At 36.0% G+C, this 16,852-nt stretch overlaps 1 protein-coding gene across 1 annotated transcript; it reads right to left on the reverse strand.

Moving 5' to 3' along the window:
- Nucleotides 1-10,923: 10,923 nt before the first annotated feature.
- On the reverse strand, nt 10,924-15,399 carry LOC147569945 (transglutaminase family protein). Its single transcript, XM_086656443.1, has 9 exons — nt 14,499-15,399; nt 14,287-14,401; nt 13,577-13,663; nt 13,073-13,436; nt 12,784-12,896; nt 12,507-12,671; nt 12,241-12,380; nt 11,296-11,388; nt 10,924-11,189 (listed from the first exon to the last, which is right to left on the reverse strand). Exons 1-9 carry the CDS (start codon nt 14,723-14,725, stop codon nt 11,027-11,029), a joined length of 1,467 nt encoding a protein of 488 aa, XP_086512569.1. The 5' UTR covers nt 14,726-15,399; the 3' UTR covers nt 10,924-11,026.
- Between the last annotated feature and the right edge of the window lie 1,453 nt (nt 15,400-16,852).

Here is a 16,852-nt window from a genome sequence, read left to right on the forward strand (position 1 = left end):
TAAACACAAAATAAAATAACTTCAAAGCAAAACAACTTTTGTTTTTCTCTTGTACTTCATTGGTTAATGGTGACTTGGCTTCCTCCATAATATTTCCCCTCAAACTAATGGGACTTGCAAGTGTGGGAGACCATGAGTTTGAGTAGATTTCGCCTTGATGATGTTTCATTTTCTTTACTAATGTTGGTGTTGTTTGATGTGTGTTTGTTGTGGTGCTTGAGAGAAATAAGATGTAAAATAGTGGTAGTTGCCCACTTGGGCTTTAAAAAGAAAGAAGAAGCATGATAACTAGGCCCACTTGCGAACTTGCGAATGAGAAAGAAAGATGCAAAAGAGAAAAACTTAATAGTTTGGTCCACTTGGGCTTGAAAGAGAAAATAATTGAAAGAAAAAAGCTTAAGAGTTTGGCCCACTTGGACTTGAGAGAGAAAAAAATTGAAAGAGAAGAGCTTAATAGCTTGACCCATTTGGACTTGAGAGAGAAAAGAAAAGCTTAATAGCTTGACCCATTTGGGCTTCAGAGAGAAAATAAAAGTTTAATAACTTGACCCACTTAGGCTTAAAATAATAAAAAAAAAACTTAAAAGCTTGGCCCATTTGGGATTGAGAAGAGAAAAGAAACTTTGAAAAAGAAAAGCTTAATAGCTTAGCCTACCTGGGCTTGAAAGAAAATGGACAGTCGTGGCAAAGAGAAGCCATCTTTTTTTTTTTTTTTTTTGAATACACCACCACACAACATCATAACAACCCAGGCACAATAGATTCCATGAACTTTAAGAGCACACCAATGGAAGGCCCGTCCCAGCAACTTTAACATCATAACCCGAATTCTTAAAGGCACCACATACTAAAGAAATGAAGTTTTTTTTTTTTTTTTTTTTTTTTTTTGGAATTTCAACTTCATTGATAGGCTGGCTAAGCAGCAAAGAGAAAGACATACAAGAAGTTAAAATAGCACAACTAAAGACTAAAAGCAACCACTAATGGGCCATGTAACGCTGGGCCATTGCGTGGGCTTCACTATTAGCTTCTCTATGACAGAAGACCAACTCATTTTGCATTTGTCTATGAAGAGTTGCCCTAGCTTCTAGAATAAGTCTCTTAATCCTCCAAGGGGGTTGATCTTGACCGTCCAAGATGGAATGAATGATCTGTTTACAATCTCCTTCATATATAATGGGATGTCGACCTAACATCTCACCCATTTCCATCGCCGCTAACGCAGCTCTCACCTCACTTTCCATCGCCGAATCAGCTATGATGATTTTCCCCATTCTTCTCACAACTTCTCCTCTATCGTTTCTCACGATGACTCCCACTGCTGCCTTTTCACTTGTGTATGCTCCATCAAAGTTGATCTTGAGTTTATTTAATGGAGGAGGAACCCATGAAGAATATAGTACCTCTGTTACCACCGACGGATCTGAAAAAGTCTGAGCTTTTAGGCGAGCTTGTTGAGTGATATAGGTGAGATTCGGTTGCTGGTTACGAAAAATCAAGTTGTTTCTACCTTTCCAGAAGCCCCATAACAGGTAATAGAAGAAAACCAATCTCTTTTCATTTCTTTGATTTTGAATCAACCCTTTGATAAAATCAATTGCATCTACATGTTGAGGGGGCTGTTCGATTTGAGCCGCAAGATGTAGAAGTTCATGAAACTTGGAGCAACTGTTGAACAAGTGATTAGTAGATTCGATCTCTGTAGAACAGAACACACACATGGGATCTAAGTTCGGGATACCTCTAAGGAGATTGCTTTTCACAGGTAAGCCATTACTGACCAATTTCCAAATAAATAAGGCCACTTTTGGTTCAATAGATTTGTGTTGCCAAATTTTTATCCATGGAAAGTCGATAGGAGCTCTACTGTTTCTCTGGTCTGAAATAATGCCTCTGTAATAAGATTTGGATGAAAAAATCCCTTTGAGTTGAGGTGTCCATAGTAGCTTGTCTTCCTCCATGTTGGAATCTAAAGAAATTTTGAGTATTTCATTTGCTGAATCTTTTTCAAAGTAATTTTCTATGAGGCTCCTGTTCCATGTGTTGTTGATGATTAGCTCTGAAACATAATATTTCCCTGTATGCATTGTATGGCTGATTTTTGGAATATAACCTTGAATGGTAGGTACCCAAGGATCTGTTTCGATTCGGATTGAGGCTCCATTGTTGACCTCCCAGCAGCAATTCTGTTTGATTGTGTTCCTGACTTCGAGCATGGAAGACCATATTGAGGATGAGTTTTTTCTTTTTTGAGCTGTCCAATAGTCATCCATCTTGTAATATTTTGCTTGAAGGACTCTAACCCACAGTGCTTTAGGGTTCGTAAGGAATCTCCAGGCTAGTTTAGCCACCAAAGATTCGTTGACTTTGGCCAAGTCCCTGACTCCCAGACCCCCTATCTCCTTAGGTTTGGTAATAGTATCCCAAGGGAGAAGATGCATTTTATGTTCTTCCTCCTCTTGATCCCACCAAAAGTTGCGTTCAAGCCTCTCAAGTTTGTTGATAATACCTTGAGGTATGAAGGAGAGGCTAAGGAAATACGTACATATAGGATTTAATGCTGCCTTTATAAGTGTTGTTCTTCCTGCTTGGGTCATGAGTTTTTTCTTCCAACCTGCCAATCTTGTTTTGAATTTCTCTATCAGGAATTCATGAGATTGAATTTTATGTTTAGGCTTAAGTAGAAGAGTACCAAGATACTTATCTGAATCCTTCATGAGAATAGTATTTAGTTGTGTGAGAAATCGAACCTTAGTGGTATTTGGCACACATGGACTGAAATACATGGAGGATTTGTTGAAATTGACCGCCTGCCCTGAAAATCCAGTATATTGGTGAATGATGTCCTTGACTCCTTTTAAGTTTAATTCTGTGGCTTCCCCCAAAATCAATAGATCGTCTGCAAATAGCAGGTGAGAAATCCTTGGAGCTGATCTAGTTACCCTATAACCTTCAAAGAGAGCCTTTCTCTCATATAGTTCAATTAGAATTGACAGAGCTTGAGTGGAAATAATGAATAGGAAGGGGGATAACGGACATCCTTGTCTAAGTCCCCTTGACGAACTGAAATGCCCATATTGTTTCCCATTAATGAGGATACTAAAAGTTGGAGTTGAGACACACGACATAATTAGAGAGAGAAGATTGTCTGGAATGCCAATAGTTGCCAAGATCTGTTTTAGATAATTCCAATTTACTCTGTCATATGCCTTTGCCATGTCTATTTTCAAAGCAAATGCACCTGTTTTGGACTTAGTTAAGTTCATGGAGTGAAGACTTTCATGAGCAATCACAAGGTTGTCGATGATTTGTCTTTGGGGGACAAAGGCACTTTGATTGCCACTAATACTTTCCTCGAGCAATGGTTTTAATCGGGTAGCAATTAACTTGGTGATGATCTTATAAATTGTGTTACACAAAGCAATCGGTCTGAAGTCAGTTGCCATCGTTGGGTTCCCGGATTTTGGGATCAAAGCAATATTCGTATGGTTAATAGCTGGATCAATACTCCCCTGATAGAAAGCCTGTTTCACATAGGTAATGATTTCAGTACCTGTAACCTCCCAACCATTCTGGAAGAAGATAGGTGGGAATCCATCCGGGCCTGGGCTTTTGATGGGGGCCATATTGAATATTGCCTCTTTGATTTCTTCTTCTGTTGGAGACAACGATAGGGAGTGCTGACTCTCACCCGACAGAGGCTTAAAATTTTGTAACACTTCGCTGGGGACCGATAGGACTGGTTCTTCAGTGAATAGGGTCTGAAAGTGTTCCACAATATGATTTGCTATCCCGATTTCATTAATCACTTTTTCTCCATCTGGCTTGATGATATATTGAATGTGATTTTTCTTACGCCTGATAGCATTAGCCGTGTGGAATGCTTTGGTATTTCTATCACCATTGAGAGCCCAAAACTGTCTGGTTCTTTGTTCTAACTTTGTTCTTTGCATTTCTTCCAAAAATAGTACCTCTTCTTGTTTAATTGATTCCCGAACCATATTATCCGAGTTTGGGGTTTCTCCCTGTATGACTTTTAATTGGTCCCTTAACACTTTTAACCGACGATCCACTTTACCGAAGGTATTATTACTCCAACGAGATAATTCTGATTTGACATTATTTAGTTTATCTGGTAGCCTTTGATCATTCTGTCCCCAAGACTGCTGTAGAGTTTGCTGGTAGTGTTTGTGTTTGATCCAAAAAGATTCAAACTTATCTAATTTAGGCCCCACTGACCTATGTATTGTTGTTTTTAATAAAATCGGACAATGATCGCTATTGTACCTTGGGAGGTGAAATACTCCAGCATTTTGATATATGTCCAACCAGGTTGAGTCCGCTAACACCCTGTCGAGTCTTTCTCTAGTAAGATTGGAAAGATTCCTGTTATTAGACCATGTGTAAGCTGGTCCATTAAAGCCTAAATCAATAAGACCCGTAGCTGAAATGAAATCATTGAATTGGTCAGAAAAAGGGATCGAAGGGGAGCCTCCCCATTTATCTGCTTTTTTGGACATAGCATTCATGTCACCCAAACAGAGATAAGGAGTGCTCAAAGAACAAATTGTGAGTTTGAGATTCTCCCAAAATATAGGCCTATCTCGAATATGAGGGGGTCCATATATACAAAAAAGATCCCACATAACATCTGAATCAGAAATTTGGCCATGAATTAAGTTCGTCGATGAGGAAATAATATTGAGAGTAAGAGCTGAAGACCAAAATAAAGCTATTCCGCCACTATGACCTATTGATGGTATTACACATGAGTTGGTCAGATTATACCTGTTGAAATTAAGACCAGTATTTGTTTGTTGTAACCTTGTTTCGGAAAGGAAAAGCACATCTGGCTTCACCGATCGGAGGAACTGATTTAAAGTGTGCATTGTTGAGGAGTTCCCCAATCCTCGGCAATTCCAAGAGAGGACTAACATGGACCTTGCGGCTCTTTGGGAGCAGCCGCCACGACCCGTGAAGTATTAACATCCACATCAGCAGGAACATTCTTTGGCATTTTAGTTGAAGAAGGGTCTAGATTCTTTGCACCTCTTTTTAGCGATTTCCTCAGAGCCCCCAAATTAGGGGAATTAGGCTCAGATTGTTCCCCCTCTGTCAAGTTGATGTCGGTGCCTACAGTCATTAATTGAAGAGCTGGTGTAGTTATCTTGAGATTTGTACCATTAGAGCCCAAGGGAGTGCCTGTAAAGACATTTCTGGCTCTTGTGAAATTTTCACTGGGACCCAAACTGTCCACCCAGTTTGAACCACTTACGATTCCAAATCCCACCGCAGTATCTGGCCCACTACTTACTTGATTATAACTGCTTGCAACTGCCTCTCGTTCCTTCGTGGCCGGACCACCGTCGTTCCCCAAGGGTGGCGCCACCTGTTCATCTTTCTCCTGTAAATCAATATCAATTACAGAGGGTGAGGGATTAGTACTTTTACCTCGATTATTACTTTCCCAGAATTGTAGGACTTTAAATTCATCAGGATACTTCGGTTTTGCTCTATCTAAAATCATCTCTTGTTTTTCTTTAGATAGATTCTCATGAAGTAAATCTAGAACTTAAGACGACTGGGACAAAAGGTTATAAGATGCCCAAGGAAGCCACAATAATGACAGAACCTTCCTATACGTTCAAACCGGAGATTGACCATAATTGAAGAATTCTTATGTTGAAGTTGGACCATTTTTGGCAGTGGTTCTGAGATTTTAACCTCCACCTTAATCCTCCCATACACAGACCATTTTGCCGCCTCTTCGCTTGTAGCCGGGATACAGTTACCAATAGTTTTAGCCAGTACATTAATTGTAGAAGCTGTAAGCAATTTGGTGGGGAGCCCATGGAACTGTATATAGAACCAAGCAGTGTTGAAATCTTATTCGATAGGAGATTTTTCAGGGACACATTTCTCTACCAGAAATAGGTCGTCCTTTATGTTCCAAGGAGAGCGTTTAGCAACAATTTCTACCTCTCCTGCTGTTCCAAGTTTAGCCAGAAAAGTATTGTGAGAAACCTCAGTGAATGAGTATGGGAAGGGTAAGTTCCATACTCCTTTAAGTTTACGAAACAGGAGATCTGTAGAGAATTGTTTGTAGCTAAGCACCTTAACCATACATTGCTGTTTATACGTAGTAGATTCAATTTCCTCCTCATTACTTTGAACAACTTTGAAGATTGGGTCATTTGTAGATAATTCGGCCAGTTGTTGTAAGAAGAGAGAGTCTGGATCCATAAGATAAACCTAGTAGGAAAGTAGAAGACAAGCTGAGAGAAAGAAGGGAAGTAACAGGTCCTAAAGACCAAGCAAAAGGTCCTAAAAGACCAAGAAAGAGGCGGAGAACCGCCAGTAACTACTTCACCACCACAAAAAACCGTTCAGGCCACCCCAGAGCTAAGAGAGTATCCTTCAAAATGTCCCTACTCTCCAATTTACTAAAGCAGCAACCTTCTTCTTGGAATTTCAACCTTCTTCAATGAAGTTGAAATGAAGTTGAAACCCTAAATCTCATTTTAATTTTTTTTTCAGAACAACAACCTTCTTCTTCCTTCTCACTTTCTCTCTCTAAAATCTCACTAAATCATGGCTTCATCTTATATAGTGTCAACAACTCTCTATTTTCATCTCACTATTTCCATCCTAACAAAAAAACCCACTAATTTATTTTCTTCTTCTCCTCACAGATTCACAAACCCGACCAAGATTTAAAAGAAAATCAAAGATTTAAAGATATCAAACAGACAACAAAGAGAGAAAGAAATAGATAGAGAAACCGATATTTAGAGAAAAGTAACAGAAAACAAAATACAAGACAACCTTAGTATATGGCATCAATCTCTGGTCTAGGTAAGGAAAGTAAACAGAAAACAAGATATTTAGAGAGAAGATAAGAGATATAGAGAAGAACTTGATCTTTGAAATGTAAAAGAGTAGTAAAAGACAGTAGAAGTAGACAAAGAAGCCATTTGAACTGATTTTTGTTCATTTGTAATAAGGTAAAAAAGTAAGAAGATAAGAGATATCTTTGAAACCAGGAGTTTTAATAGAAAAAGAGAGATTTAAGAATATGGTAAACTGATTCTTGTTCATTTGAACTTAAAGGTAGAGAAAGAAATGTGAAGTAGAGACTGAAAGTGAAGGTAGCCATTTGAGAGAGAGAGAGAGAGATTTTGAACAGGAGGGTTTTTAGTATAATAATAAGAGGGAGAAGAGAAATCACTAGTTCTGGCTAGATGAGCATTGTTAGCCATGACTTTTGACAAGATCCTTAAGTAGCTAGAAGAGAAGAAAGTGTATTTATGAAGGTTTGGGTTGAAAATGAAATTAAGATCTGGTTTCTTCTATCTTCATCATCGATTTTTATTGTGAAGCAGATGATAGAGAATTGAGAAGATAAAAAAACATTTAAAAGCTAAGTTAACTAGTTTATTTGATGAAAACAGTAAAAGACACTTGCTATTAAGAACTTCGGTGACATTCCGGCGACATTAGGACGGGCAATAACTATTGACGAGCTACCGCCGCCAGTTAATTGGAAACCCTAGGATCAGACAATAAATGCTCTTGATACCATGTTAGATTAATAATATGAGAATAGTGTTGATTAATAATATGAGAATAGTGTTGATTGAGATTCATTTAGCTATTACATCTTGGGTCATTTATATAGGCTCTACAAGAGAGTCACAATATTAGCCCATCCAATGTGAGATTATTCATCCAAGATGATTCTCTAATAGATTGGACCCTAAACCCTTTTTGAATATTGTTTTGGGCCTTATACCCATGGACCCTTGAAAAAAATTAAGGGGGTATCTGTAATTTTCTCCAAATCAAGTCTCAAATCTTATTTAAGTATGCCTATTTCAACTTAATATAATCAATACAAAAACCACTGTCATAACCTCGAGTTGCTTAGTAAGGATTCTGATTCACAATCCGATGTAGATGAATGTGATGTACTTTCTCAAGGGTCCAAGGGTATGAGGCCCAAAATAATGATCAAAAAGGGATTATCCCACAAAATGGGTTTTTAGTCCTTTTGTACTTGAGACATAATAACTCTTACTATATAAGAAAAATACCGTTCATGTCCCGTTCAGATTTTCCGCTACTTTTTTAATTGGGGTTGGACCGATTTTGAAACGGCATGTTTCAAGCGTGATTTATGGTACTAAATAGGAATAACATATATTTTTCAAATCAGATTTTCTCTCTCATCCTTTCAAATTTAGAAACCAAATCAAAACAACCTCTTCCCGAATTAGATCCAAGGACCGAATTTTTCTGGGATCAATTTAGCGTGATTTGGGGATTAATATACAAAACGTATATATCATTTTCTCTCACTTGACTTTCAGATTTGGAAAGAGTATATTTTCTGGGATCAATTTAGCGTGATTTGGGGGTTAATATACATAACGTATATATCACTTTCTCTCACTTAACTTTCAGATCTGGAAAGAGTATATTTTTCTGGGATCAATTTAGCGTGATTTGAGGGTTAATATACATAACGTATATATCACTTTCTCTCACTTAACTTCCAGATTTGGAAAGAGTATATTTTCTAAGATTAATTTAGCATGATTTGGGGGTTAATATACATAACGTGTATATCACTTTCTCTCGTTTAATTTTCGTTTTTACTTATACATAACCAAACATTCCTTACAAATTATGAAACATGTTCATAAATTATGTACTATTTACGAATATTACAACAACATTTGTTTTCGTTTTTACTCATAAATAACCACACATCAAATAAAAATTATGAAACAAGTTCGTAAATTATGTGTTATTTATGACCGAAAAACATCATTTGTCATGTATACAACGTAATTTATCCAATGGTTCACATTATTTACACCAGAACTAAATATCTTCTACACGTGCATTGTAGTATCGTCTCAACTATCTGAGTCATTCAACAAACAACAGTTACACGCTTTAAATCATTCTTGACAAACTTGAAATCATGTCCTGTGTTTATACTATACCGTTGAAGGGCGAATCGAAATGCTTTAGTTTTATCTTCTTCCCTACGTTCGATGATTCTGTAAGAATTTCCATTAGTAACAGCTAAACTACAAAACAAAAATGTAAATAATTGTCAACAATACGTATCATTTATAAAAAAACTACAATAAAAAATGTTATAAAGTATATATACTGTTAAATAAATTTCATCATGTGTTGGAGACAACAAAACTTTAGTTTGAACGACAAGGATACTTTTATGTGAAAATAATATATGTAAAGTGCAATAAATTACATATAATTTTTGGGACATTACACACTGTTTACCTTCTAATACAATAAAATTGTACGGAATCTTCATTGGTTCAAATGTCTAAAGCGGAATAAAGTACATATAATTGTTTGAACAATACACATTGCTTACATTCTGTTACAATAACATTGTACGGAATCTTCTCTTGTTCAAATGTGTCATGTTCAATAAATTATACATAATTTCTTTTAAATTATTACATCGTTTACATTCTGTTACAAAAAAACGTATGGAATCTTCTCTGATTCAGAAATAATACGGTTACCGGGATCTGATATCAAGAAATGTTCTAAACATCAAGATCTGTAACCTAAATCTAATGAAAAATAAAATAATACATGGATACAAACATAACATAATCGAAGATAATGAATTAGTAAATAAGGATTTAACATTAACATCATAAATCGGTTATGAAGATCTTAGAGAGAGAAAATCATGAATAATGATGAATATTTGAAAAGATGATACAGAGATGAAACCGATTATAATGAAAAGCATAAATATCTTTACAGATGATGATAAAAACATTACATAGAAAGATTAAACTTGTTACTTTAACCTCAGAAGCAACTGTTGATCTTAAAAGTAAAACAAACTGAATCTTTGATGATGGAAATCGAAATAATCGCTGGAGGTTTCAGCTGGTGTAATAGATTGGAAGGAGATTTCGAGCTTCTTCAAATCCAGATTGAGTAGAGTTTTCGGTGTTAGAGAGAGAAAAGTAATGGTTTCCGTTTTGAAGAATAAAGAAGATAATGATTTCTGTTAATAGGATCGTGATTGGAGAGAGAAGGTGTGAGATAAAAATGGAAAACGGATATTTGGGGTTTTTGATGGAAAAAGAGTTTTTGTTCATATAAAAGGTTAGTTTAGGTATTATGATTTAATAAGAAATCTAGGGATTTAGAGATGGATACAAATGGACTAGAGTTCCATTTTTTTAATATTTTGATTTATAAACCCATTTTAGGATTGGAGAAGATTAAAAGTGTGTTTAAGGGTAGATTTTTGGACCCTAAGCCCAAAAATTATTTTTTCAATTCTGATTATTATACATATGTTAGGGAAACAAGAAAATGTGAAGTATAAAATTTTGATTGGAATTCTTTTAGTTTATTTTTTTTGTTTCCCCCCAGCTCAAGTCACCAATATTCTTTCTCCACTCAGGTAATGATGGCTGACAAACGGCTATTGTCGGTGACCTACCTGAGCCTGCCTGGTAAAGATCCACAACCACACAGGTCAGACCATTTCCGACCACTAAAGATTATACTTGCAAACTGCAGCCATACCATCCATATAGACTTATGGTATAGGTTCAGACAGCTTAAACTAAATGTAGCATCTGAAACCTGAACTCAAAGAAACCCTAAAACCCCAAGTCATTCTGCATTAGGTCAATGTACTTGTCAGTTTTATAGCTTTCTTTACAATGAAAACAATGTTCTATTTAACTTGGTGGGAATCACAAAGCAGATAGTCCTCGTACAGGTATCGGTACGTGATTCTCTACCATGGAAGTATCGATATGTAAGATAAAACATTCATGCCCAACCAAGATATATAAGACTTCAAGCGTCTCCAAGAGAACGAGCCTTAGGTACGAAAGAAAGATATGCTCGAAACTAAGTACATTGAACTGTCATGGTGATGTTTGTGCCTGTTAAACAACAAAAACTGTACAAAAAACAGAAACAGATCACCAAAATAAACTGAAACCTACGGAACTGTTAGCCGACCATTATCATGTTCCATGGACTTCCAAGACGATTCAACCCGTAACAAGTGCAACTTCTCAACAAATGGTTCAAGAACTTCTGCCTCCTCCATTGGTGCAAAAGCCATGCAAATGCTAAGCTCTTGGACAGCTTCTGCATACTTCCTGCATCAACGACGGCCATAGAGGAAATGTAGAAAAGCTTATGTATATCACACTTCCGCTTTCACGGAATGAAAGAGATACATTAGCAAAGAGTGAGAAAATGTACCTGCTATAGAACAAAAGCATACCATGATCTCTCCTTAATGACCAATTATGTGGTTGCAGAATCAACAATCTTTCTGATGCCATTATAGCCAACCTAAAACAAAGAAAAGGTTTTAGTCTACAAAACCATGGAAACTATCGCTCTGCCAATATCGTTGATTTGAATTAGGAAAATCCTGATAGCAGTATGCAGGTCGAACACCAATAGAAGAAAATGACGCATCTGTGTTTATAGTTTGGATGATATGCTGTTTACGTATCAGCCAATTAGGGTATATTGTAACTCCAAATATATAAAATTGACACTAATACGGGAATCTGTATTTGACACCAGTACGGAATGAAATTGTGTGATGGTGTGATATGATATGTGCATACAGAAGATCTCATATTATACCAATAGAAGTGGTTACGAGTATCCGACTACCCGACATGACAAAAAAGTACTAGGAAAAAAACACCGAAGTAACAACGTCCAAAAATGTATACCATACATCGGAGATACTTTCATATAATGAACTGCATTCATCGCATCTAATGTTTCTAGAGCGAATACCGTTAAAGATAACACAAATGTCAATCCTTGTATGGTTATCATTCATAGAACCACAACAAGGAACTAGGTAACCCACTCAAGTACCTTATTGTTAACATATTACAGAGAGGAACTGGTGTCTCTTCGATTTATATATCAATCAACTACAAAGACTATGTTTAAGTCCTTATGGACCAAAATGCGCAAAAAAGAAACTGTCTTTGGAAACACAAGCCTAGACTCTTCTGTTCTTGATTCGCCGAACTAGATCTGCCTTGGATCAACTTAAGTTTATCGGACACAAAGACTTCTAGCTATGATGCCATACTAACAACGAATTTCTCTAAAAGCATAAGTTGCTATATGGAGGCGTAGAAAAAATTCAGATGGTAAAGTTCATAATGAAGCTACCTTAACTCTAGAGGTCGCAATAAAGGAAGCTTTGAGTCATCAACTTTTCTAAATTTTTCATTTGTTTCGTCAACAGGTCTGAGTGGAGAAGTCAACATCAATCCGTGGTTCATCCTTGACGCACGTTTCCAATGAAGTCTCTGCAGACAAGGAAAAAAGGAGCGGAAAAGAAGGCCAACAATCAAGCAACTTATAGAAGTAGGAAAAGAAAAGATATGAGGTGGTAAGACTATAAGGAAATTATTGGGCGAGATAGTATAGCTTACAATCAAATTAGCCAATGCTATCCCAATGATATCTTTGTTAGTTGCAATTTCAAGCCCTGAAAGTGATTTACTTCTCAAGTCCGAAGCTTTTGAACTAGGATCCTCTACACATCTTCCATTAACTGTGAAAAATAAACTATGGCCTGATGACACCTTGAACAGCTCCTGCAGAAAATAACAAAACAATGCAAATTAGCTATTTAAGGATAAAAGGATTCACCTTCAATATCGTACACGACGAAAAAGGAAAAAAAGAAAGTTCCACATATTGGCGTACCTCGGGATTCCCTGTTTGAGGCCAAATTAAAAAATCTTCCCCAACTCGAGATCCAACAATTGTCACGCCAATTCTCCGACAAACTTCTATATAAATAATGCTGAGCAATATAGCTGAAACAATGGTAAATGATAGTATAAGATATAATGAAGTGTCAAAGGGTTGAAAAGAAATTGTGATATAGAACAAGGAAAGAGTATATAGGCAAAGTAACAGAGTAAGAAAGAATTGTACGAATAAGTAAACTTGCTATTTAAAGTAAATTGAGAACCCGGGGCGGGAGGTTTACCACTTCCACTTCCGGAGCTTAACACTGTATGCAAATATGAGAGCTTTGAGTCCAAAAGTACGGGAAGCCTTTTAAATCCTCTTAGTTCGAAAAGAACAAAATTCACTGCCTCCATAACTTCCATCAAATGGCAACCTATGTCTCTTGAGACTAATTCTGCTTCCACTTCTTTGGCAATAATGTCCAATTCACTCAACCACGCAGATATACTCTTGCCAGCTAATGGCATTGCCTCCAAGCAAGAGTAATCTTTGGGTATAAACGAGATTGAAGAATTTCTTCCTTCATTCAGGAGAGAACGAGAATCCATCTCTCGGTCAATAGCCATGAACGCTTCATCTTCGGCTGCAATGTACAGCAATGCCTGCAACAAAGTGGTACATAAAAGAAATAGATTCTTAGAGCGAATAAAGATCCAAAACGATAGGGATATATTAAAACTTGAATCTCAGCTAAAATAATCAGCACATGTGAGAACTATGCAGAATGAAATTGAAGAGGTACCTTAGCCAGAGAAAGGTTAGCATCGTCATTGGATGACGACCAGAAGGAGACCTCCTCGGTGAACTTTTCCCTCGCGGCTTTCTGAACCTGCTTATTGTCCATGGTTTAAGCAATCGAGAGAGACATCATCAAACAAGTATTCGAAGTTAGTAATAGGAGAATTGAACAAGTAACAAAATAGTAGTCTAATAGATAGTAACAATGGATAGGATGCCCACTGATTTAAGTAGTCGATATTGAATTCAAATGCTTATAACACAAAGGGGTTATCTATTTGAATATCACCAACGATAATATATATATATATATATATATATATATATATATATATATATATATATATATATATATATATATATATATATATGTATGTACGTCTGTTTGTCTGTATTGGAGGTGATTTGAATGCATATCATCAATGATAAATCAATGATATATATATGGCAATATCACCTTCGTACACGATAGCTACTCATGAAGCGATTATGTGAAATGCGTTAAGTTTGTCATGCATCCAACTCAACTCAAAACAAATTGGTTATAGTGTATCTGCCTTCACATACTTTCTCATGAAACTTTCTTTGGTCTATGTAGGACTATTCTCACAAACTAGTATAGTTTTGATCAAAATTGATTAGAGGAAAGTGGTGAAAGTGGTTTCTATGGTGTGTAAGTAATTTTACTCAGAGGGAAGGATGACTCCATCGAACCTCGGGGAGATGGAAATCCGAAGAAGGAAATTGATCAGTGCTGCTGCTGCTGCACATTAGGGAAGAACCCATGGCAGGAGAGGTGATGCTGCTCCTCCCCTTCCTCCTTCTCCACCTATGCATTTTCTTCCTTACCCAATTAGCCCAAAATCTCCACATAAATCTGAACTACTAAAAGAAAATGAAGATGAGAGCAAAAGAATTGATTTTACCTGAGAAGTCCAACTGTAGCATCAAAAGCACAGTGAGTTGAGTAATGGGTACTATTCATTAGTAGTGAAGGAGCTGCTCCTGTCATCATCGCCATTGAACTAGCTGCTGCTGCTGATGATGATGATGATGATGATGCTTTTTTAAGAAGATAAGGGGAAGAGGAAGAAGGGTTCATGATCAAATTGGTAATGGTGGAAGAGAAGAAGGATGAAGAAGTCATCATCATGGTGATCAATCTTATAAATACTGAAAAGGGTATCAATTAATTTCGATTAAATGTGCCAAATTGGGAGAAAAATCAAAACAAGGATGAAACCACAGAAGAGGGTACGATAAAATTTGGGGAAAAAAGGGTTTTTTTTAAATCAAATTGAAGCTTCATCAAAGGAAAATAAGAGATCATGGGTTGTGGGTAGGAAGAAACAAAAATCCATGTTCATGCAAGTAGTAGATAGAACTACAAATTTGGTTTTCTTGAACAATTTGGGGACTGAACTGGTGCTAATGATGGTGATTGAAGAAGATAAAGAAGAAGAAGACTTGGTATTAATACAGTAATTGAAGAAGATGATGACGAAGGCACCTTCCACCATGGCTAATCTAATAATATTATTAAAACCAGAGCCACTGGAGATGGTGACTGCAACCATTAGGGCCCTCTTCTCTCTTCTTCTTCTTCTTCCTAATAAGGTTGGATTTAGATTTAGATGTCAGCAAATGGTGACTTCCAGGAGGGAGGGAAGGAAGATGATCCAGACTGGCCTCATCATCCCCCACTAATATCTACAACTCTTTCTTTTTATCTATGCCCTACTTCAATTTTTAAGGACTAATTTAGTGGGAGAACAAATCTTTCACTTCTACATCTTGCTCAAGTGGACCCAATTTGATTAAATATTAGGGAAATTGGGCAAAATGTTGATATTTAGTGGGAGAACAAATCTTTCACTACTATGGTACTACATGAGTTTTGATATTTTTAGAATCCCATTTTCCATTGTCTGATCTAACAGTTTGAAATGTTGATTTTTGTAGATATGGGATTAGATATCTTGATAAGAGTTATGATCATTTTAGTGCCTCATTGTTATATTCTGATCTAACAGTTTAAAATTTACATTATTACAGATATCGAATTGGATATCCTAACGTGTAGGGTTCGCAATTAGATAAATGAGTTTGGAGACATAAGATATTGTCTAAGTACGTAGTGTGATTTTATAAAGTATAGACGATTGAACATCCGAGAAGCCTGGGTGAGATCTGACCTAAATTTGATGTAGACGGTCTGATTTAGCCTAACAATGATGGAAAAAGTATAGGCCAAAATCAAACCGTCTAGTCAGATTCCACGAAAATTTTGTTTCACGTTTCTATTTATATATGAAGACGCTACTATATATCGGTAGACACGTAGGGTAACAATTCTGAGTTAAATACATTGCCAGATTAATTATTTTTGAGTGGATTTTATTTGCCCACAATGACATTTACCGTATATGAACAATACTCTATTTTGCAACAAATAAAAAACAATAGACTATTTTAGGGTGGTAGCCGAGTTGTTTGTTTATTAGTAAATTGTTTAGCATTATCCTTTTATAAACTATAATCAATGGAGTATGAAATTGTGGATATTCCCCTCTTAGTCTAGAGAAACTTTAGAATAACATATAAACTATTAAACTAATTCGACATAACCTAATGAGTCGTCTTTGTCTAAGGGATGTCTTGACCTAGGTGTGTAACCATAGTTGATAAATTTACTCTATGCAACCAACGTTTATTGACATCCACTACAAGTACACAAGTATACATAATTTTCACGATTAGAAATAATTTTGGTTAGCATGAATATTATATTGCCACCAAGTAAAAGAATGAAGTTAATTATGGAGTCTTCATAATGACAATTTCCAAGCCAACTTTCCCACAATAATATGACTTGCGTTTATTTTTAACCTAAATGGCTAAATCCGAATTTATCTAAGATAAATATATATTATACCAAAACATACAAATTAAAGAAGTAAAAACAATTTCAACATAAAATAAGTAAAAACAATCCCAAATTTTGTTATAAATTTGAGGTTCAAATAAATAAGTATATATTTCAACAAAAAAAATTAAGTATACACATTATACATGTTTAAACCTATTAGTTCCAAAAAGTTAGACTCTTTCTCAGTTTGGGTCCTGTTGTCAATGTCATGACTCATGAGATTTTTTTCCTATTATTTCTTATTTTATCTATTTTTATTTTCTAATTTCTTTTCAATTTGCTCCTTGTAGGTTCTATACTTGTCATTACTTTTTGTTAGGTCTCTTATCTATCCAGTTGTATTGGTCAAAT

This window comes from Eschscholzia californica, unplaced genomic scaffold (genome assembly GCF_041429995.1).
Source record: "Eschscholzia californica isolate CP2 unplaced genomic scaffold, dmEscCali1.0.p SCAF_1, whole genome shotgun sequence".
Lineage (NCBI taxonomy): Eukaryota > Viridiplantae > Streptophyta > Magnoliopsida > Ranunculales > Papaveraceae > Eschscholzia > Eschscholzia californica.

Coding starts and splice junctions, on each gene's coding strand:
- LOC147569945 (XM_086656443.1), bottom strand. CDS start 14,725: ATGATGATGACTTCTTCATCCTTCTTCTCTTCCACCATTACCAATTTG. Junction 13,664..14,286: donor CGGATTTCCATCTCCCCGAG/GTTCGATGGAGT, acceptor GACAATAAGCAG/GTTCAGAAAGCCGCGAGGGA. Junction 13,437..13,576: donor CTAACCTTTCTCTGGCTAAG/GTACCTCTTCAA, acceptor ACTTTGTTGCAG/GCATTGCTGTACATTGCAGC.